Source organism: Pithys albifrons, chromosome 24 (genome assembly GCF_047495875.1).
Source record: "Pithys albifrons albifrons isolate INPA30051 chromosome 24, PitAlb_v1, whole genome shotgun sequence".
NCBI lineage: Eukaryota > Metazoa > Chordata > Aves > Passeriformes > Thamnophilidae > Pithys > Pithys albifrons.
This window is the reverse complement of record NC_092481.1, coordinates 5,341,723-5,363,220: the sequence shown is the minus strand read 5'-3', so window position 1 is coordinate 5,363,220 and position 21,498 is coordinate 5,341,723. Positions and strand designations below refer to the sequence as shown.

The window sequence follows — 21,498 nt, the reverse complement described above, 5'->3', positions numbered from 1 at the left end:
TTACAGGGAACGTCTCCTCTATGCCAGGTCAGAGATCAGGTAGGAAAACACATTTTCTGCTCTTTATTCTTTGCACTCTGAGCCTCTGAAGGTGCTTTGCTACAGGTGATTCACCAGTCCTGGCTGTTTCTGAATGGGGTGGAGGTTGGCTGTAGAATAAAAAAATCATGATAAAAACCCCCACATGGAAGGGAATGGGAACCCCCAACGTTTCACCCTAAATTCCTCAAATTAATAATTGCCAGGCTGGAAGGGTTTGGGTTTCATCCTTTTTTGAACCTGAACTTCTGGATACAGGAATTCTTAATCACAAGAAACATGCAATAACTTCTTACATAAGGATACCAACACGGGAATCTGCTGGGAATGAGTGAGGAGATTTGAGGAGGAAAGACAGAGTAAGAGAACTCTGAGGCTGAGCAAGTCCCAGGACAAAGCACAGCTGAGCCCACCTTTATACAATAAGTTTTATTGATGTTTTGTCAATACAATCAAGTACTGCAGTTTTAGTTGTGAAGAGCAGGCCAGTTTCAGGTCACAAAGAGTGCATTTTAAACCAACTTTTACTAGGACAGTGCATGTAATAAGTATTTACAAAACTAAAAACCTCTATATACTAGGTTAGAAATGAAGATACTAGAGGCAAATTTAAAAAAAATAGTAAGAATTTGTATATAAAAATGCACATTGTAATGCAGTTTTCAGCATTAAAAATAGACACTTCATCCAACCCAACCTTTTTTATTCTTGTGATTGAAACCAAAATCCCACGCGCTCACACACACGACAGAAAATAATCCTTTCTGCTGGCGAATATGTACTCAGTATTCCAGAAAAAAAATCCTTCTGGAGAGTGAACAGCCTCCCTCATCCTGTGCATCGTTTTTTTTTTTAGCCTAACTATGTGCGTGTAATATCTTTGCTTTCCATTAGTGTGTAAATGTAAGAGGTTAAATAGCTGCAAAGGGGTGATTATGGGTTTGCTCTGCACATGAAGGGAAAGTGAGATTGCAAAACAATATCTACAGCACCAAGGAGTTAATCTGGGGGTGGTTACAGTGAGGAGTTTGGTCGTTGCTTTTTGCCAGCTTGAACAAGAAGTTTGGAGTGAAACAGAACAAAAAGAGGTGGGGTGTGGGTTAGGCACAGTATAAATAAGTTGCTTTGAGGAGCAGGATGAGGCTCCCACCAGGTGTGGCAGCTCCTGGCCCTGCACAGGCCATGTGGGGCCAAACCAGCTGAGTCCCTCCCTGTTCTTACAGGGAAGGAGACGGGTCCCCTCCCAGCACCCCCTGCTCCCAAAACTGGGCTTGGAAAAAGCATCTGAGCTTCCACTTTTAATTTTAGGGACTCTGTGTACGGCTCCTGTTCCTGGCTGGGAAATGCTCCTGTTCCTGCTGGGAAATAACATGTTACAGTCACAACCCAAATGGTCCTGACCCCACCCTCAGGAGTTAAAAATGTCCGGTGGGATCAGACACCTTTCAGCTTGAGAAGTTTCATCTTTGCATGAAACTTGCAACTTTAAGGAGAGAAAATCCCAGGGAGGGGTCACAGCCTCAACAGGCAGTGGCTGGAGCACTGCCCTTCCAACTGCCAATTTCCTCCTTGTGTTTCTTAATTTCAGGGATAGGTGTGTTTTTAAACATGGCAAGAAGTGGAAACACAAGACAGACTTGAGGAGAAAAACAAACAAAACAGAAATAGGAAAAGTTGTTTAAATATCTTGCAGAGTCCATCTGGAGAACAAGCTCAGTCCTAGTTCTGCATTTCTTTGGCCATCAAACAGGCTGTAGGAAAATGCAAAGGTCGGGGTGCTCAGCTGGTGACCACATTGTTGCTGTTTCTCAGGGATGTGTCTTTGCAGAGGGACATGCAGTGGGATGCACATGGATTGACTTGAGCAGCGTGTTCCTGGCCTGGGATGAGCAGAATCCCTGTCCTGTGAGTGGCAGTGACTGTTCTACTGTGAGAAAACCTGCAGAGCCACAGGTTCCCTTGTTCCCTGTGCCAAGGGACAGAGCAGCCAGGTGGGCATTGCTGTGCACACCTGGCCCAGAACCCTGCAGCTCATACTCAGCATTAGGGAGACAAAGTGATGACAACAAAGAGATGTTGATTTTTTTTTTAACCTAAGTCACAGAGTGGCACCAGGGTTGGTGACCTGTCACAGGTCCATGTTTGGTGCCCTGTCACAGGTACATATTGCACTACACTTGTAAGTAACATTGTTAAGGAACAATGTTGTAAGTAACATTGTTAAGTGGATCATAGCACCGATCATAGCACTGCATTGAAGGTTAGAACCAGCACTATTTTGCTCTTGATTCCAAGATCCCCAGAGAAAGGGAGGGACACCAATGCAAGAGTTCACACATCCCGAAACAGGAAAAGCAAGTTATCCATCAGTGGCACGTCCTTGTGTCACACCAGCGGGCAGCACCGTGAGCCAGTGCCATCCTTGTGTGGGCAGAGATGCTCCCGAGGCCAAACAAGTCTTTGGGCTGCAGAGACAGACGGGACAGGACCAGCCCCTTGGACTTCCCAGCAGGTGAATGGAGAGAGCAGATTGTTGTTCATCCCAGGGGTCACAGCTTCCCTCACCACCTTTGGAACAGGTCGTGCCATCCTCCCAGGTACCAGTGCCTGGATGTTTTAATTCCTAAAGGTGCTGGGGGGGAGGGTTCAAAATAATATTTACTTCTTAGAAGGTGCTTATGCAAAGTGTTCCACTTTTTAGGATTATAAATCCAACCACACTGAATCCGGAGTGAATCGGAGAGACTGCCCCAAAGCAGAGTCTGGAAAAACAGGCATCAGCAAGCCTGGAACTCGGGCATCTGATGGCTGGGAAGGAATTTCTCAATCCAGCGTGGATCCCTGCTGCTGTACGGGTTTGTGTAAGTGCTGGGACCCTGCATAGGTTACCAAACACCAGCCATGACACAGCTGGATTCATTTATCCAGCTTTCCAAATGGGAAACGAGGGCACTTGATACAGACCAGGAGGGTCTGGTCTTCCAGCCGACCCTCTGTGGATCACAGAGCCAGATCCTTGCCATCCCAAGCGTGTTCCTGTGTTTGATGTCCAGTCACTGGGGTAAAATTTATTCCAAAGATGCTTTGCTGAGGAAGTTGCTCCTCTCCCTCCCTTCTCCCTCCCCCCAAAAAAGAAAGATAGATGGGTAGATGTCTCCTTCCCAATTGCCCTCTTGACTCTTGGATCAAACAGCATGAAGCAAGGTCCCACGGCAACGGCTTGCGCGTTCTTCCCAGTGACTTTCCTTTTTTGTATTAATTTTAAAACACTTTTTTATCAAAAAAAAAAAAGACAGTTTATGGCTAAAGTGGGTGAAAAGGAAACATGCCCAACAGCCGTTATGTGGGGCAGAGCAGGAACCCGGAGAAGGAGGAGTGGATGTATTCCGTGGAGTACAGCCCGTTAGCCTGGTCCGAGGGCATTTGTACCCACACCTGGTCGTTCTCCTTGAGTTCAAGCACGGCACTGCCCGAGGCCTGGTCCAGGTACCCCTTTTTGTACTCGTCGTAGGTGTAGGTGGCCGGCACATTGTTCTTGTACAGGGCCACCCAGACGTTGGTCCCTTTGACGTGCACGTGGTAGGCAAAGTAGTAGATTCCGGACACGGGGCAGGTGAAGATTCCGGTGACCGGGTTGTAGCCGTTGTGCCCGTTGTACAAAGTCCGGTCAAACTTGACGGGCATGCCGGACGCCGGGAAGGGCGAGGTGAGGATGGCGGTGAAGGCGGGCGCGATGCGGGCGGCGAGTTCCCCTCGGCCGTACTGCGGCTTGCCCGGCTTCCCATTGCCCAGCACGGCGCCCTCCACGCCGCCATCCGGCAGGTGCAGCCCCGCGATGCCCGTCTCGTCCAACACCCCCGGTGCTCCCGGTGGCCCAGGCGGCCCCGGTGGGCCCGGTGGCCCATTCAGCCCCGGCGTTCCCGGCATTCCAGGAGGCCCAATGGGTCCGGCCATTCCGGGCTCGCCGGTCTTCCCCTCGCCAGGAACGCCGGGGAGCCCAGGCTCCCCTTTCAGCCCAGGTAACCCCTGTGGCCCCATGGGACCCGCAGGTCCTTGCAATCCCGGGATGCCCGAGGGGCCCCTCAGCCCTGGCTGCCCTGGGATCCCACCATCCCCTTTGGGCCCGGGGCCACCTGTTAATCCAGGCACCCCTGGCAGGCCGATGAACCCTGGCTCTCCTTTGGGGCCCGTTGGCCCGGGGGGTCCCACCGAGCCGGGCAGACCCCTTTCTCCTGGCACTCCTGGCTTCCCAGCAAAGCCATTCGGGCCCTGGTCGCCACGTATCCCCGGCATCCCTGGGGGCCCACTTGGCCCCACGTCCCCCTTGGATCCGGGCAGCCCATGCTTGCCCGGCATCCCCATGGACCCCGGCGGGCCCGGTGGGCCGATGATGCCAGCAGGGCCCGGCTCGCCCGGCTCCCCATCAATGCCTGGTTCCCCCTTATCGCCGATGGCTCCCTGCGCCCCGGGCTGCCCGCGGTCTCCTTTCAGGCCAGGCAAACCCGGTTTCCCATAACCCGTGGGGCCTGGCAGACCCGGGAGCCCGCGGATTCCAGGCTCTCCCTTGGGTCCCATTGGTCCTTGTATCCCTGGCACCCCTGCAGCGCCCGGGACCCCGATCCCATCGATCCCAGGGGGTCCCCGTGGCCCCACAGGACCGGGCTCCCCGGTGACACCGGGCCCACCGGGAGGGCCCATGTCCCCCTTGTCCCCCGGTGCTCCCGGCAGCCCATCAAGGCCAGGCTTCCCAACGCCAACAGGCCCAGGGGGCCCTGCGGGGCCAGGAGGGCCCCCGTTCCCCCTGGGCCCCGGCAATCCCGGCTTCCCCACACCGTTTTCACCCTTCATCCCTCGCTCTCCGCGGGGACCTGGCTCTCCTTTTGGGCCAGGCTCGCCCCGAAAGCCAGGCAGTCCAGGGCCGCCCTGGGGACCCGGCTTCCCGTTGACAGAGAGTCCAGCTGGCCCGGGCAGCCCTGGGGGGCCGGGAAGTCCTCTTGGCCCTTGCTCCCCTCGCATGCCAGGCTCGCCCTTGGCTCCGGGCATCCCTTTCATACCCGCCTTTCCAGGGAGTCCTGGGATGCCGGGTTTCCCAATGCCCGAGAAGCCAGGAGGCCCAGCAGGGCCAGGCTGGCCATGCATTCCTGGCTTCCCCGTGCCTGGTTTTCCTGGGTAGCCGGGGGGTCCGGGGGGTCCACGTGGGCCGGGCTTCCCTGGCGGTCCTGGCTCCCCTTTGAGGTCCATCGGCAGCAGCGGTGGCATGTCTGTGGAGAGAGGACACAGGAGTGTCACTGGGGCCAGTGGTGCACAAGGACTGTGCTGGTGTGGGACGTTCATGTTGGACCCAGGGCCTCTGTGCTGCCTGGACTGGGCTTGTAGGAAGACCCTTCCATTTAAATGTGGCCACAGTGGGGACAGCAGGGCTGTCCTGAGGCAAGACCAAGGCCCTGAGTGCTAATCCCAGCCTTATATCCCTCCATGGATGTTGGGTGACACCATGGAAGGCGTCAGCACAACCAGCGCTTGCCGTGGGCTCTGGCAGGGCTGTTTTGTGATGAGTTACTGCGGGGTGTTTTTAGGAGCTGGATCCAAACCTCCTGCTGCCTCACTTCCCAGCGGCCTCGAAAGCACCGTGGGATTCAGTCACTCCTGCCTGGGCTCAGCTGAGAGGATGGCGACAGCGCAAGCCAAGACTGAGGATAATCCCTCCACCCCATCCCGAGAGTCCAGGGCCTCGAGAGACCTTTAATCCTTTTGGATTAAAAAGAAAACTCTTGGACATGTACTCGAAAGCCCGAGGAGGCAATGGGTGTATGGGTTAGGCCATGCCCACGGTGCTCGCTGGCACAGCTCCCGAGTCCAGCAAGGCACAGAAAAACCAAAAAGGAAAAAAGCGCTGGGGGTGGAGGAGCAGCCAAAAGCTGGGAGGGAAATGCAGCCTCAGCTCCATCCAAATGAGTCAGCCCAGCTGGGAATAGGCTGCAACCACTTGACATTTCAAGAATTTATTGAGGTCTTTTGCAAACGGATATAAGAAAGCAACTAATGGGCTGAGAGTCTCCACAGGCGAGGAGAGGCAGAGGACATGCCCACCGCAGCTCGGCTTGGAAAGCACAGACGTGAGCATAAATAACTCCTCGAGGCTGGCCCAGGCAGGGTGTCACCCCCCACGTGACACCAGGAATGAGTGAAAAAGAATAAATCAGACAAGCTCTCCTTTTGGGAAGTTTGAGATAAAGGAAACACTTGGCAGTCGCACCTACACAGGACAATGTCGAGAAATGAGAAAGGGAGAGGAAAGGGCCTTGACATCTTTGGGTGAATTTTAACCAAATCTGCTTAAGGTAGATCATTCCAGTTGGGAAGAGATCTGTATGGAGAAATTCTTGGGATGGGAGTGGATCCAGACTGGGATGGGAGCGGATCCAGACTGGGATGGGAGCGGGACATGGGAGCTGTGTGCCCTGGCACGGTGTTGCAGAGGAGGCAGTGGGGTCCCCAGGGTCTGCCAGCCTGCCCCTCTCAATAAGCCAAGCCAGTCCTTGAGAGCACAGACACCCACAGAGCCGGGATCTGCCAGCACGGAGATTCCCTCAGGCAATGGGAAAAGCTTAGGGGAGATTTGAGACACGTGAAAAGAATAACTGTGGCAGCAGCAGGCACCGCTCCCGGAGCATCAGAGGTGGCTTTGCTGCCCTAAGCACAGCAATTAGCTCCGGCCCCTTCCCAGCCTGGTGCCGGCGTGTTTTCATTTGGTAATGGAAACATTTTCAGAGCTTATCTATAAATCAAAGCCTGGCCCACAGCCCCAGCTGTAGCCGCGGTCACTTGGCTCCCTTGATGAAGGAAATACTTGTCTGTCCTGATATTGCCACTGGATTTCTGCAAACTGCTGCTCCTCACCCCGGAAAACAGAGTGAGGAAGAGGGCAAGGGAGCTGTGCAGTGCTGCACCGTTTCTGGGGTTTGAATCCTGGAAAAAATTTACTCCAGAAAATCATTTCAATGTGTTTTCTCTCCCTACTTTTTCTTTTTTTTTTCTTCTTGCAATGGTTTGAAACAAATTAGTTTTCTAGGTCATTTTGCATGGAATCAGAGCAAGGATCTACAGCTGAGCCCACGAAGGAAGGAAAAAGCACACACACACACTCTCTCACACAAGGCAGTGGAGAGAAACGCCAGGCAGGAGCTGCCAGCTCACAGGCGGCCAAAAAAGCAGACGGGAAAACCAAACCGGGGCCGGTTAGTGGAGAGAAACTGGGACACTGCAGCCCCGCTGGTGTCCGATTTCAAAAGCCCATGTCTTACCACAGACACATGTCTCGGAGCTCTGCGCTTCACAGCAGCAGCGAGGGGTTCTGAGTTCCCCTCGAAGCATGAGAGAGTTGCTGTGAATGTTAATGCACAGCCAGCTGGGGCAGCGGGAAGGAGATGGGGCAGGAACAGCCCCTGCGAGCTCCCACCTGGGCACCGCAGAGTGTTCCACATCCTGAGGAGCACAGACACGGCCAGGTGGGTGCTGCAGCCCCTCAGAGCTGTGCTCATCCCAGTAAGGCCCCCTCATGCCCCGAGGAGGGACCCAGCAGCGCAGACCAGCCGTCGGAGGAATAATCCAGCGGGATGGGAAGTGGTTCCCAGCCACGAGCAGCCAGCAGCGGGTCTGGCCAGCGCGGCCGGATGACACTGCAGGAAGGAGAGGTTGGCTGCTCCGTGGCAGAGCTCGTTCCAGAGCTGCTGCCAAGCCCTGTCTCGTGAGAGAGTTTCACAGGCTCACAGGGACATTGCGTGGGATCGATGTTTTAGCGCCTCTCATCCTCTCCCCCAGCGGCTGCTGTCCCAGCACAGCATCCAGCAGGTTTACCTGGCTGCAGGGCCATGGACATGGTTTAAATTAAGCCAAAGATAAACTCCAATGTGCAAATCTCTGCTTCAAAGTTCTGAGCATTTTAGCACTTTGCAGCATCTCCTGCCCTGAGCTGCCTCTGTGCTCCTGGGGCAGCTGCTTTTGGGTCAGAAAAGGTGTCTGGCACCTCGAGGAAACTTGTCCCTCACTAGATGGCACCTGGAGGCAGGAGGGACCCCCGTGCCTCTCCAGCCGGGGATCCCAGCCCGGGGGGCCCTCACAGCTCCCTGCCGGGTCGGGGTAACCTGCGGGGGCACGGCACAGCCCTGCGCCGTCGCGGCGAGTCAGCTGAGCTCCCCGAGCAGGGCAGAAGGCCAGCAGGGATTTTCCTTGCCAAATTAGAGGTTAAGCAGAGATGGGAGCTCGGTGGGATCCAGGAGGCACTGGCTTCTCCAGCTGCCTCCATGCAGCTCTGCAGCTGGTGGCTCAGGCTGCAGCTGTCCCTGCCCATGTCCCTGTGTCCCCCCCCATCTTCTCCTTCCCAGGAGTTTAGGAGAGTAATGCCCAGGGACTCCTGTGCTCTGCCCTGCCTCAATGTCTCCTCTACACCTGCTGTAACCTGGCAAAACTTGCCCAAATTACACCTTGCCCCAGCCTGGCACTTGCTGCTCTCCCCACCATAGGCATTGCTGCTCTGAGGCAGCACAAGCCACTCCCATGCATAGGAAGAAGGAGAAAAAAGAAGGGAAAACAGCAGGGAGAGATTTGAATCCAGTCCCACCAGCAGCTGAAGTGTTCCTGTGCTACGCTGGAAGGTTTTGGCTCTGGCTGGGATTCAGGGAGCAGCTTTACAACAGCTGGGAAGGGGGCAGGGAGGGGGGGCTCGGAGCACACTTCGGCTCCAGATTTTGCTGTGTGTTTTCTGACACATGTGCTGAGCTGAACTCCTGATAAGCCATTCAGCCCCGCAGTAAATCAGCCACTGGCAGACCAGCCTTCTCCAGTTTCTCCTCCCAGAGCCAGGAGTTCGGCTCCTGTGAGGGTCAGGATCTGTGAGAACCCACAGGGAGGATCCAGCAGCTCTTCCCGAGGGCCAAACACCAACCTGGCAGGTCTGGGCACCCAAACTCAGTGCTGCCCCATCCTGCAGTGCTGCCAGCAGCCTGGGATGGGCACAGGTCCTGTGGGCAGCTGTGGGCAGGGGGTATGGAAGGGCAGGGGTCCTGGAGCCCTGGCTGTGCTGAGTGATGGCCCTGGTGCCTTGGCCCCTCCAGTGCACGTCACTCCACGGGGAATGATTTAACATGTGAGGAGTTTCTGGTTGCTGCTCTCTGAGGGAGGAAATGTCTCTCTCCTGCTCTTCCCTTGCCAGGCTGGGTCACAGCTCCAGCCTTGGCACTCTTTCCTTTCCCAGCTGGTGCAAAACACAGACAGGGAAATGGAATAGGTGGAGAAGTGGAAAAAGCCTTGCCAGGACAGCTCAGGTTTAACAGCAGTGAGAGGCTGAGAGGGTGAGTATTGGGGCTCCTCTATCTCACAGCTGGGACGGGCAGGAGGGTGGGAGCAAGAAGTTGGAGGGTCCCCTTGTGTCCCAGCTCCCTGACCAAGGGACCCATGGGTGCCCCCTCAGCCCAGCAAAGGGCTCCACTTCCCCTCTGAGCCTCTCCCTGTGTACATCCTGTCCTTCTATACTGGGTTAAGGAGACTTAAAAGGCCCCTTGTGTTTGGCCAAAGGTGTTTTGAACAGCAGGACCCATCAGCTGTGCCAGGTGACTCCTGGGGGGCTCCAAATCTGAGGGTAGGGGGTGACAAGTGTGACATGGCTGTGGGGTGCCATGGCCCCTTCCCACTGTGCCAGCAGCTCCCCCATGTCCTCCCACTTCCCCATAGACATGGCTCTTACCCAGGTACTGCCCTTTGCCTTCACGGAACGGGGGTCCCAGGGGTCCCTTCACCATGGGCTGCATGTACTTGACTTGGGCGTAGCCCCCCACGCCGCCTCCTGCAGCCGATCGAGGGCCAATCACCATCACCATCATCACCATCGTCACCAGCAGCTCCACGGCGTCCGGCACCATCCTGCTCCTGCTCCCACGGCTCCTGCGGACAAAGCAACAGTGGGAGTGGGCACCCGCAGCCCCCCTTGTCCTCTCTGCCCTGCAGGGACCATCCAGGAGCCTGGGAAGGATCTCAGTGGGATCAGGACTCCATCAAATTTGCCTTTTTGTGGACCAGAGATTTCCTGAGCACGTCACCCTTCCCGACACACCATGACGGGGAGACGCACAGTAAATACACAGTTTATGAGCAGTAACTAATGGTGGGCACCCAGCAGAGCCTTCCAGAGGCTGCCATGGTACCTGTGAGTCTGGGGTTATCCCTGCATCAGGTTTTCTTGGTATTTTTAGCACATAAAAGGGGAAAAAACATCGAATGAAAAACCCACAGCCCACCAAACCCAACATTGCTCTCATATCCCTCAAGTGAGCAGGGGCTCCTCTGACAAAAGCTGTGGCCACTGTGGCCGTGGCTCCTGTGGGAGGCTCAGGCTGCCATTGCCAAGCTCTTCCTGCCCTGGGGGGACAGCCATCTGGGTGCTGAGTTTCTCAAGTGGGTGCTGAGTCTCCCAAGTGGGTGCTGGACCAAACCCACGATGTTGGAGCCGGAGACTTGCCGCGTTCGTGGCTCAACTGCGGCACTTCGTGGGCAGTGCCGGGAGCTCGTGCAGAGGACGAGGGATCCACACTGGAGCAGCAGCCCCAGCCTTAAGTGCCTGTTTATTTAAAATAAACCCCCTCCATAAATACTCTCTTCCTCCAGCAACTTTCCCTGCCGGCTCCACGCGCAGAGCTGCAAACAGATTGATTTGCAAGGAACATTTATTTTTGGAAGCTTAAACAACACGTGATGCCAAAGAGCTTTTTTGCTGCTTTTCCTCCTTCTCGCAATAATTGACCCATGGTGGTTATTAATGAGAATTAAGCTCCCTGCCTGTCCCGCCGGGGAGCAGGGGCAGGGCTGCTGCGCGCCGGGATTTCATCGGAATTTCCTGAATCGCTTTTGCTGAAGCAGCAGGGAAAAAAAGAAAAAGCTGCAGCCTACAGAAAAAACAACCCAAACCCCCCCAAATTATAACAAAATTAAACCAAATTAAGTCAAGGGAGCAGAGAGCCCTGGCGCGGGTTTGTTTCTGATGCCACGAGGCTTTGGCAGGTTGTTGGAGTCTCCAGGGATGAGGAAGCCTTGAGTGCTGCTCTCCTGCCTGGAAAATGCCCTCGGAGTCAGCTGAGGGCGGGAGGGGACAGGGATGGCCCTGCCACAGCAGAGCCTGGGCCCTGTGAGGATGCAGGTGGTGGTGGCAGATGCTGGGAGAGGAGCTCAGCTGTGCCCATCCCGTGCGAGCCGCCGGCCCGGAGCGATGCCATACCCACCACAGCCCCCCGAGCTGTGGCTGTGGGTCAGGTGGCACTGCCAGGGACACGCGTGACAGCCACCCCAGGCCTCCCTGGCAGCACAGCCACGGCCTCACCGGCGTTATTGTTTTTCTGTCTTCAGGGTCGAGGAGAGGAACGCTTCTTTTTATGAAGCATTATTTTACAAGGATTTGTTTAAGGGAAAAAGAATCCCATTTTAAGGGATTGCAGCTGTAAAAATACAGTTTCTGTTAAATAAAAGAGGAGAACAAACCCCTGAATCAGCTATTTACTTGTTTTTCTTACCTGGTATGACCCCTGTGCCTCTGTCTGCCTCCCTCCCTTCCCAGCTCTCTCCTCTCCCACCTGAGCTGGGCTCAGCCCTGCTCGTCCCGTCTGCTGGGCTGTTTTGGGGATGCTGTCATGGGAAGAGCCCCCTGGGGTGGCTCAGCCCCTCACTGCTGGACAGTGCATCCCCCTGTCCTTCTGTGAGACCTCAGCCCTTGGAGAGACATGGGAGGGGAGGGAAAGAGAGCCAGAGGGAAGGGAGAGGGAAGGCAAGGTAATCTGGCCATGGTTTTGCTGCATGCTGGATGCAAAATTAAGTTCCCTGTGCCCTCTGTCAGCCAGCAGCTCCAGACAGGCTCTTAGCTCCTGGACCCTTGGTCCAGCTGGGTTATTCCACCTGCTCCTGCACTTCCAAGAAGCTGTGGGAAAAGGGGAGCCTGACCTTAGCCCCCCAGGTACCTGTGTCCATCCCTCAAGGAAAAGGGTCTCTGGTGCTGTGCTGTCCCCCCCGGTGGTGCCCAGCACTGGGGCAGGAGGCCTCCCTCTACCCGCACTCTCCAGGCAGTGATTTAATGAGAATAAAATGGAAACATCTGGAGTCTCATATGATGGATAAAGTGTGCACAACGTGCCTGTGGAGAGGCTCTTTCATGCCTGAAATCTCCTGTGTTATGAACTGATAATTAATCACACAGAGCAGCCGCTCGAAACTCCCACCTCGCCGGGCAGGTCTTGAACAGCGGCTGGTCTGTGGTGGCCACAGCTGGGGGTCACCTCCCTGTCCTCCTGGGGGCTGAGGGTCACCTGCCCATCCTCCTGGACAACAAAGGCTGGAACCTGCTCCAATACAGCCAGCAGAAATCCCATGAAAGTAATTATTTTTGCCACTTGGAGCAGGGGACAGGCATTGAGGGTCCCAAGTGCAGCCCCTCCTGGCTCACCCCACCCAGCTTGGGCCCTGCAGCTGCCAGGCTGGGCACTATCTGACCAGGCTGACATGCTCTGGAGGCAGCTCCAGTCTCCCCAGCACACTCCGGTACTTCAACCACAACCACCCCTTGCTGCAAAGCCAAGCCCAGCAGGAGCAGTGGAGCCAGGAGGGTTCACCCAGGGGCAGTGCTCTGGGGGTCTGTGCTGTTCCCTGGAGATGCTGGAGCAGGATGGGGCCTGCCAGCACCGCTCTGGGGGGAGCAGAGCCCTGACCCAGCACCAAGACCCCTGGCACGGCTTCAGAGCCGCCGCTGCCACACTGACGGTGGGAGTGCGGCTCCCCTGGCAGGCGGCAAGCAGACGTGTTAAAAACCCCTGGCACACCATGAAAGTGCTGGGAACAGGGAAAAAAATCTCACACTTAAAGCATGAGAAAGGAGACAAGAAATGTCACCTTGTTCTCGCAGGAAAACAGCCAGCCTGTGCCGCCCCCATCGCTCCAGAACTGCCTGTGTCTTGTGCTGGGCAGGTTGGTGAGCATCTGCTGTGTTCCTGGCATGCTCCTGGTCATTCCCAGCGGAAGGGGGCTGTTGACCCCCACACCATCCCTCTCTCCCCGCAGTGTCCATGTCAGCACTCCCGTGCCCATGGACTGGGCAATGATCCCGTGAGCACCACGGCTGTGCTTCCCTGTGGACACAGCTGGGGTTGTTGGCTGAGCTGCAGCTGATTTATGGCCCCTGTTACTGAAATATTAATGAAGGGCCTGGCCAGCCCTGCGCCTGCTCCCTTCAAGGCTAATTATTTTTTAAGTCAATATATGTGATCCACGGGGGATCTGCTGTTGCGATTGAAGGTCGGCACAACAGGGAACTTGTTTAAACCCGGCAGTCAAAGCACGGTCATTGCAGGGCACGGCGTGTGCTCGCTGGCCCTCCCCCCAGCTCTGGCCCCACATCCATCCCAGGGCCACGCCAGCCCCATGGAAGGGCTCAGGGATGAGCCAGGATGAGGAGTTTGATGCACTTCAACTGCACACCCAGGCTCATTGGTGTAGCCTCATTCCATTCCTGACCCCACCCCCCTGCCCATCCCTGTGCCCATCCCTGTCCCTGTGCCCATCCCTGTCCCTGTGCCCATCCCATTCCCATTCTGTGCTCTGGGAGCACAAGGCACAGTCACCAGCTCTGGAAGCTGTGGCAGAAGCCGGGCCCAGGCTGGGGGGAGCAGTGGGAAGCACCTCGTGCTCACCCAGGGCGTGGGGACACAGGGAAGGGGAAGCACCAGGAGCAGCCGGCGCGCGTGGGTGGGCTGGAGCAGGCGGGCTTGGCCGCCGCCGTGTCCCATCGAGCCGCTCCATCCTCCGGTCATTTACAATAAAAAATAAAGCAGGGAGGATTTCCAAGCCCAACATGGGGCTGGCCCGGCTCCAGCGGGAGGTCGATGATTTGCTTTGCGCTACACATGCTTTAAAAATAATAATAAACCGAGTCAAAAACGAAAAGTGAGCTATGGAGAGGGAGAGCAGCACATTGTTTCCGCAGCCCGGGCTGCAAAAGCCAAAGGCATCGGGAGCAGCTCGGCTGAGCAGTGCTGGAGCACGGGGCAGACTTGGCACCAGCCTGTCCTTAACTGCATGACACCTGATCTGATCCAAGGCTGCTGTATGCACCGCCGGAGCCGGAGCCTCACCCGCCAGCAGCCCAGGGAACAAGAAAACATTTTCCTTGATGAAGGAAAAACACCCCACCCCATCTGCAGAGACCTGCTGCCCCCAAGCAGCGCCTGTGCCTGGTCCCACACGGAGTGGGATGGGCATGGCATGGCATGGCATGGCATGGCATGGCAAGGCATGGCATGGCAAGGCATGACATGGTGTGACACAGCGTGCCCATGGTGCAAACTACCCGTGGTTCACCCTGCCTGGAGCTGAGGGGCCCAGGGTCCAGCAGCAGTGCCAACACCACCGGTGCCACCACTTGATCCCACGGCCACCGGGTCAGGGCTCAGCTCAGGCGGATTAACGACCCCGGCGTGTGTGCCGGGAGCGCAGGCACAGGTCACGGTGCAGGGCTTAATCCTCACCTCCAGCTGTCAAAACTCCTCTTGAGCACAGCAGAGCCCCGGTGATCATTGCTGAGGGTGCTTGTGAGGGCGAAGCCAGCCCTGCAGAATGGTGGGCACCATGGCACTGGGAAACCCAGAGAGAGAACCCCAGGTCACTGCTGGCTTGCACCTGGGTCCGGGTGGAAAACCTTGGCCCAAAGCTGCAGGAACACCAGGTTCCTGCCCTGGGGATGAGGCTCAGCCTGGCTCACAGCACCCCTGGGGTGCTGCAGTTCCCTCACTGAAATACAGCTGGGAAATCCTCCATGAAGTCAAACAAGACCCAAGAGACACGTCCCTCCTTGCCCCAGCCCCTGTGAAGGGTTCTGCACCCAAAGCCCCCAGTCCTGTGTCCCTCCCGCCAGCCTCCACTCCACAGAAATACCAGACTCGCAGCATTAATAGCAGGGTTCCCTGCCAGGTGCATAGTTTGACCAGTCGGATCACACATGCCAAACCACAGGTATTTTATGAGACGTTTCCTGTTATGAAGACATTTTTGTGGGGATTCAGTTTTTTTCTTCTCTTCTTCTTCCCGTCTCCTCCTCCCAGTGGGATGGTGGCCTGCCCAGAGGGCAGCAGTGACACTGTCCCTGAGGGCCTGACCAAGCAGAGCAAGAGCCAAATGCCAGAGCTGGGGTGAAGGAAGGATGGGGGTCCCAGAGGGTCCTGTCCTCTTGGCCACCGTGGGGGGGTCTGGAGTCCCTCTCCAGGGATTTGTGTGGGGACTGTGAGGGTCCAAATTGCTGAGTGAGCCCTGGCTTGTTCCACAGCCAAGCACAGCTTCTTGCTGGATCCTGGGGCAGGATGTGGAGCATCTGTACAGAAACCATGGGGAAGGACATGGGCTGTGAGCTCCATTAAGCTTCTGGAGCATCAGGCATCACTACCTGAGGAACGTGTGCTGGCTCAGCCAGCCCTGCTCTCCAGGGGCACATGAGCCCTGGTGGGAGCAGTGGGAAGCAGTCAGAGCTTCCCCAGGGTCAGACTCGCTTTGTCCTCACAGCTCCTGCCCAGAAACAGCATTTTCTAAGGCAAAGGGTGTTTTGCAAAGAAATCTGCTAAGCCTGGAGGGACCTGCAGAGAGCGATTCCCATCTCAGGGAATTTGTGGGCAAGTGGCCATCAACCGCAGACATTTAAACTTCCAGCCTCGTGCTGGGGTCACCAGCTTCATCATAACGAGCCGTGGGCCAGGCCAGAGCCTTCTGGGGCAGGGGACTCAGGAGAACTCACTCAGGGGGCTGCAGGCTGGGACACAAGGGGCAGGGATGTCCCAGAGACCTCCCATGTCCCCATCCACACTGTCCTCCATGAGATCCAGTGTGATGGCGTGGCACAGAGCACTGTGATGCTGTTGGAGCCCATCGCATCGTGATGCAGCTCCTGCAGCCGAGGCGAGGCAGTGACAGCCCTGCCCGTGCATCCCGCGGGAAGGGGACTCCTGTGAAGGGGGATACGGGAGAAGGGAGATGCACTGGGAGCCCGTAACAGCACTCAGGGAGCCACGCCGTGGCTTTTTCAGCTGAGCTCCACCCCTGCACCCCCCTCCACCGTGCTCCCGACCCACCCAAGGTACAACAGCAAATGTGTCAATTGCTGTGAAACCATCCCCTCCTGTGTGAAACACCAGGAACATCCCCCATCCCTGGCCCTGCTGCCCAGACGGGAGCTTGCCTTGCAGTGTTTATCCTAACAGTCATTTTACTTTAACGTCAGGGCTTGAAAGCCTGTCTCCCTGGTTTTGTTGGGTCCTTTGATCTCCCTGTCCTCTCCTCTTCCAGCTTTTTAGCAATCCCCCAGGTGAGCCTGGCTGGTGCCAGCGCTGCTGCCTGTGCCTGCCCGCCCACGCTCTGGCACATCCTCACCGTGTCCATCCTCCTCCTCTGCCAGAACACCCAGCAAGACCAGCTCCATCCTCAGAGCTGCATCTCCTCGGGGGTGACCCCAGAGTGCTGCTCCCTGCCCCCAACAGGGCAAGACGGTGTTTGGAGCACCCCTGGCTGCAACAGGCTCCTGCTCCCTGTCCTACCAGGTTGGTCACAGCCCTTGGGGACTGTGTTGGCTGCAGGTGATGGGCCCCATCTGGAGCAGTGCTGGGGTCCCCCTGCCAGGGGTCAGCCCAGGCAGGTGCTGTGTAGCTCGGTGGGGTCCGTGTCCCCCCATCACCGTCTCCGAGCCGGCCCCTGTGCTGCTCCTGGGGTTAACAGAGGGGGGGGAATATTGTTTATGCTTCTCTAATATCAGCCTTCTGTTTTGCATTTGCTTTTCTTCAAAGATAGGGAGCCGCCTCTGCCAAGATTCCAGAGGAGATATCCTCAGCAATGCCGACCGCGCTCCCCACCGCACTCAAAGAAAACAAATGTCAGGCCAAGGATTGATATGAAATAGTTTAAAAATGAGAAAAAGCTGCCTTACAGCTAGGTTTACATTAAAATAAATTTCAGGAGCAGGAGCCTCGGCTGTGTCCCTCCCTGGCAGGCGGTGCAGGGGGATGGAGTTACCTGCCGGGGTGGTGACGCTGTCCTGCCCTCGCCTCAGTCACACACAGCCTTGCACCAGCACTGGCTCCCCTCTCCCCATCCCATCCCCATCCCCATCCCCATCCCCATCCCCATCCCCATCCCCTTCCCATCCCTATCTGTATCCCCATCCCCATCCCCATCCCCATCCCATCCCATCCCAATCCCCATTACTATTCCCATTCTTTTCCCATCTCCATCCCATCCCCATCCCCTGCTGCCCCTCAGGGCCATGCTCCTGGCACAAGCACTGGTGTGGAGCTGCTTCCTCACATCCACGCCCCAGGAAGGGGCTGGAGTGCACATTTCAGGCAGTATTTATGTCATTCAATTTAATTTAACTTAATTTCTGTGAGCTGATGTGAGACCTCAGCCAGAGCGAGGTGTTTGGTGGAAACTCTGACAAGACACTCCCATATCCCACACTCCCAAATGGATTTCAGATTCCCCCTGTGCCCTGTAATGCCAGTGTCAGGGGGCAGCCCCTGCAGCACCACAGAGCTCAGTGCCCTCATCCCAGTGGGCACCCCCACGTGTCTTTCCATTGGGACAGATGTGTGTTGTGCAAAATCAAGCTGTTTTTTTCCCAGAATTTTGCTTGGAAAGAATTTGCCTGACACTGTCACAAGATGTTTCACCATCGCTGAATCAGCTGCTTTGATTTTTCAGTTTGAAATTTCTATTTCTTTTTTTTAGTTTCCACATTTCCTTTGTTTTGGAGCTGACAGCCTCACAGGGAATTCCAGTGGCCTCACTTTCCTGGGGATTATGCCAATCCCTCATCCCCCTGAGTCTCGTGCAGAAGCACCAGCAAGTCCCATGGGGCAGCTCTGCTCCTGGCCAGCTGGGTGGCACATCCTGAGGGACATGAGGGACCACTCAGTGTCCCCATGTGCACCATCTCTGTCATTAACAATCTTTCAGCCTCACATAACACCAACAGGCCACAACCCACAGCCACACTTTCATTTCCAGGCTCTGTATTTCCAGTACAATCAAGTTTCCCACTGAATTTGCTTCGAAAGATTCCAGACCCCTCTTTGTCCAAACCCTGCACCCACAAACACATTCATCTCCTGCTGCTTGTGCCTCTCCCAGTGTGGCACCATCAGCAGAGTCGCCCTGTCCAGGGCACACGGTGGATGTGGAGCATCCAGACCCCGACAGGGCAGCCCAGGAGGAAACGGGATGGATTTTGTGTGCCCCACATCATTCCAGGGGATAAAACAGTTCTGGACCCAGGCTGTAGAAAGCAGCAGCTGGGACAGCATAAAGAGTTGTCTGGGAAAGGCCTGGAGGAGCCATTGACCTTCATGGCTCCAGAGCATCTGCCTTGGGCGTTGCTGTTACCATTGACCCTTTGCCAAGCAAAATTAGGGACCTGGAGCTCCAGCACCAGTGGAAAACAGTGTGGAATATATGGAATATTTTCTTAGTGGAACTTGTGTTTCTGTTACAGATGCCAGCCCTGGTCAGACACACAGCCAGTGGCGGTCAGGGCTGTCCCCGTGTCCCTGCAGTGTCCTTGGGGCAGAATTTGCTGGAGGATGGGATGAAACGGGAGCACTGGGGCACAAAGCTCAGGACTGACCCCGGGGGACGGGGAAACACTTATTACAAAACCTTTTGTTTAGTCTTCAAGCTGGAAAAACACTCTGGGTTTTCCCCCAGGCTGTGTCATGCAGGAACCTCCCTCCATGTCCACTTGGGACCTGCTGCTCAGAGAGGCTCATCCTGCCAGTGGTATGGTGCTGAACCCAGCCAGGACCCTCTGTCTTGGCACAGGGGCACCCCCTTCTTTGCTGCCACAGTACTCAGGAGGGGACTGGCATTGTTACTGCACTCAAGGAATCACAACGTTGACTCCAACTGTCTCCCCATGCCAGGAGCAGACCCAGACCCTGGGAATAGACCCAAACTTGGGGAAGAGACCAAGACCCAGGGATTAGACCTGACCTAGGGCAGGCTCTGGCATTGCTGCTGCCTTCTAGGAAGTGGTGGGCACGTGGCAGCCCCAGTCTGTGTCTGCTGCACTGCCACGCTGGCCTGGCACTTATGAGCAATGAAACATGGGGAAAAAATTAAACTGACTGATTGAGACCATTTTTCTAGAAAACAGTTCTTTAAAAAAAAACCAAAAGAAACACCAAGAAGAGAAAAGAAGCCCAAGGAACCCTTCAGCCTTCAGCCTGAAATTATTGTGGGACCAGGGCTGGGAAAGGCTCTGGAGGCAGGGATGGCAGTGGGCAATGCCCAGGGAAGGTGACAGCCACCTCCACACTCACTATGGGTAGGTCAAGGTGCGCCCTAAATCCCTGACCTGAGTGGCTGTGGGACCCACCTGGGACAAGCAACACCAGTCTCATTGCTGCCCATGGAAATAACCAGGATAAGCACAGCTGGCTGTGCTCACAGGGGTGTCTTGGAGAGGCACAGGGCTCTGGAGGATCCCACCCCATCCCAGCTGCCCTGGTAGGGCTCAGCCAGCGCCGGGCACACCCACAGCTCAGCTGGCTCCTGGGAGCCTTCTCGCACAAGCCCTCGGACATTTTCCACTGCGTTTACAGCAAGAGCATTAAAATGCTGTTTTCCAAAGGCTCGGCACGTTGAAATGTCAGACCCTGGGTGGAATGTGGCGGGGGCGTGGTGGGAGGAGAGTTCTGGTCGTGGCTGGGTGCCAGAAACCCCCTGTCTGGGCTGGCCTTTGGCCTCCAAGGGAGGCACTGGGGGCTGTGGCTGCCTTCCTCCCCCTGGCACCCTGTGGGCAGTGGCGAGCGGAGGCGGCCGGTCCAAGGAGCCCTGGACAGGGTCCTGCCCCAGCTCTTGGCTCCCAGCTCTGTCTCCTGCCCACTGCCGAGCTCCTTTTGTTGGGAAGTTATGGCTGCCCCTTCTCACGGCCCCCGCTGGGCTCTGCCAGGGCCAGACCATGGCCATGATGAGTCAATGGAAAGCAAATGCCGGGCAAGGCCAGTGTCCCACGGCCTCTGACCATCCCTGCCCGCACCGGGCCAGTGCCACGGCACCAACACAGTGTGTGATCAGGCAGTAATGGGAAGTGAAGTCACCAGGCCAGTGCTCTCCCCCCAGACCTTCTTCATCAACCAGAGCTTGCCAAGAGGTCACTTTACGGCAGACAATGTCCCCTTTGTGTGGTGACATCACACACAGTGCCCCAGGGATGCTCCCTGCACCCAGCCCCTGTGGCAAACCCACCCCTGGGCAAAGCTGGCACCCACTGCTCACTCCTGGACACCACTTCTCACTGGGGGACAGTGAGTTCTGGGGGCACATCCCATTGGAAAGTTTATGGGAACAGGGACATGTCCTGGCTGGCCAGGGCAACACATCCTGGTGCTACAGGAGTGATGTGTGTGTGAGCCCAGGCAAAATGGGATCAGGAAGCTGGGGGAGCCTCAGGGTGCCCTCTGTGGACAGGGAGTCCATGTGTGCCATGGCAGGTTGATAGGGCTATTTCAGGAGCTTTCAGCACCACCCAGAGAGGTGTCTGATACTGTTATAAACCCACTGGCTCCTGCCCAGCTTCAACTGCTCATATGCAGGAAAAATCCCTTTGGAGCCAAGATAAACAGAGCCAGCAGCATCCCGGCATGGTGGGAGGCAGCGCCAAGCAGGCCAAGGATGCTCCTCCAGCCCCAGTACCTGGCAGGATGCTCCTCCAGCCCCAGTACCTGGCAGGGTGGCCATGGCCTGGCACCATGGCCCCAGGGCTGGGATCCCACAATACAGCCACACAGCCACCCTGGGTGCACCAGCTGTGCCAGGGCTGCATGGAACACGTGGAGGGCTGCTGGCAGGACCCTGCATGCTGCTCCCAGTGCAGGGGCCGCTGCTCAGTGCCAGGGACCTGCTTGGGGTCTGCAGAGCCACTGTGGCACCCCTGGCACTGCAATTGCCCCCTGCTTCCCATCCTGCTCCCCTGGCACTTCAACAGGACAGTTGGCCCTGCTGGCAGCCAGTGCTCTTCCCAGGGCACAAAACAGAGAAAGATGCAGACTCCCACAGCTCCCACCAAGCGTGAGGATGAGGGTCCAGCCCTGTCCAAGGGGGCAAAAGGGCTGCCCCAGCACTGGCTCCAGCCCCCAGCAGCGCAGCAACAACTGGGTTATTGTCTGTGTGTGCCAGGGACACGAGTGTGACAGGGAATGCAACAATCCCAGTGCTTTCCGCTGGTCCCAGTCCAGGCTAATCCTGTAAGATGCCCTGTCAGCACAGCCAGAAAGGAGAGGCAGCAGCTCCTGGCCCCTCCATCTGCCCCAGGCACCATTCAGGGGCAAAGTGGTGCCACAGCCCCAGCACTCCCATCAGGCCCAAGGTGGGCACAGACAAAGGCCCCGTGAGCGC

The 21,498-nt window shown here is 56.5% G+C and overlaps 1 protein-coding gene across 2 annotated transcripts in view; it reads right to left on the bottom strand.

The window, feature by feature from the left end:
- Window positions 1-459: 459 nt before the first annotated feature.
- COL8A2 (collagen type VIII alpha 2 chain) overlaps window positions 460-21,498 on the bottom strand; it is a 29,691-nt gene continuing 8,652 nt past the window's right edge. The window contains exons 1-3 of one of the 2 annotated variants that reach the window (XM_071576868.1): window positions 12,964-13,161; window positions 9,782-9,978; window positions 460-5,300 (exon numbers count right to left, since the gene is read on the bottom strand). In XM_071576868.1, the coding sequence (XP_071432969.1) occupies window positions 3,379-5,300; window positions 9,782-9,978; window positions 12,964-13,004 (2,160 nt within the window). In that variant the 5' untranslated portion in view covers window positions 13,005-13,161 and the 3' untranslated portion in view covers window positions 460-3,378. Of the gene's footprint in view, window positions 5,301-9,781; window positions 9,979-12,963; window positions 13,162-21,498 lie in introns of those variants that run through there. The other variant, XM_071576869.1, reaches the window with a different exon arrangement.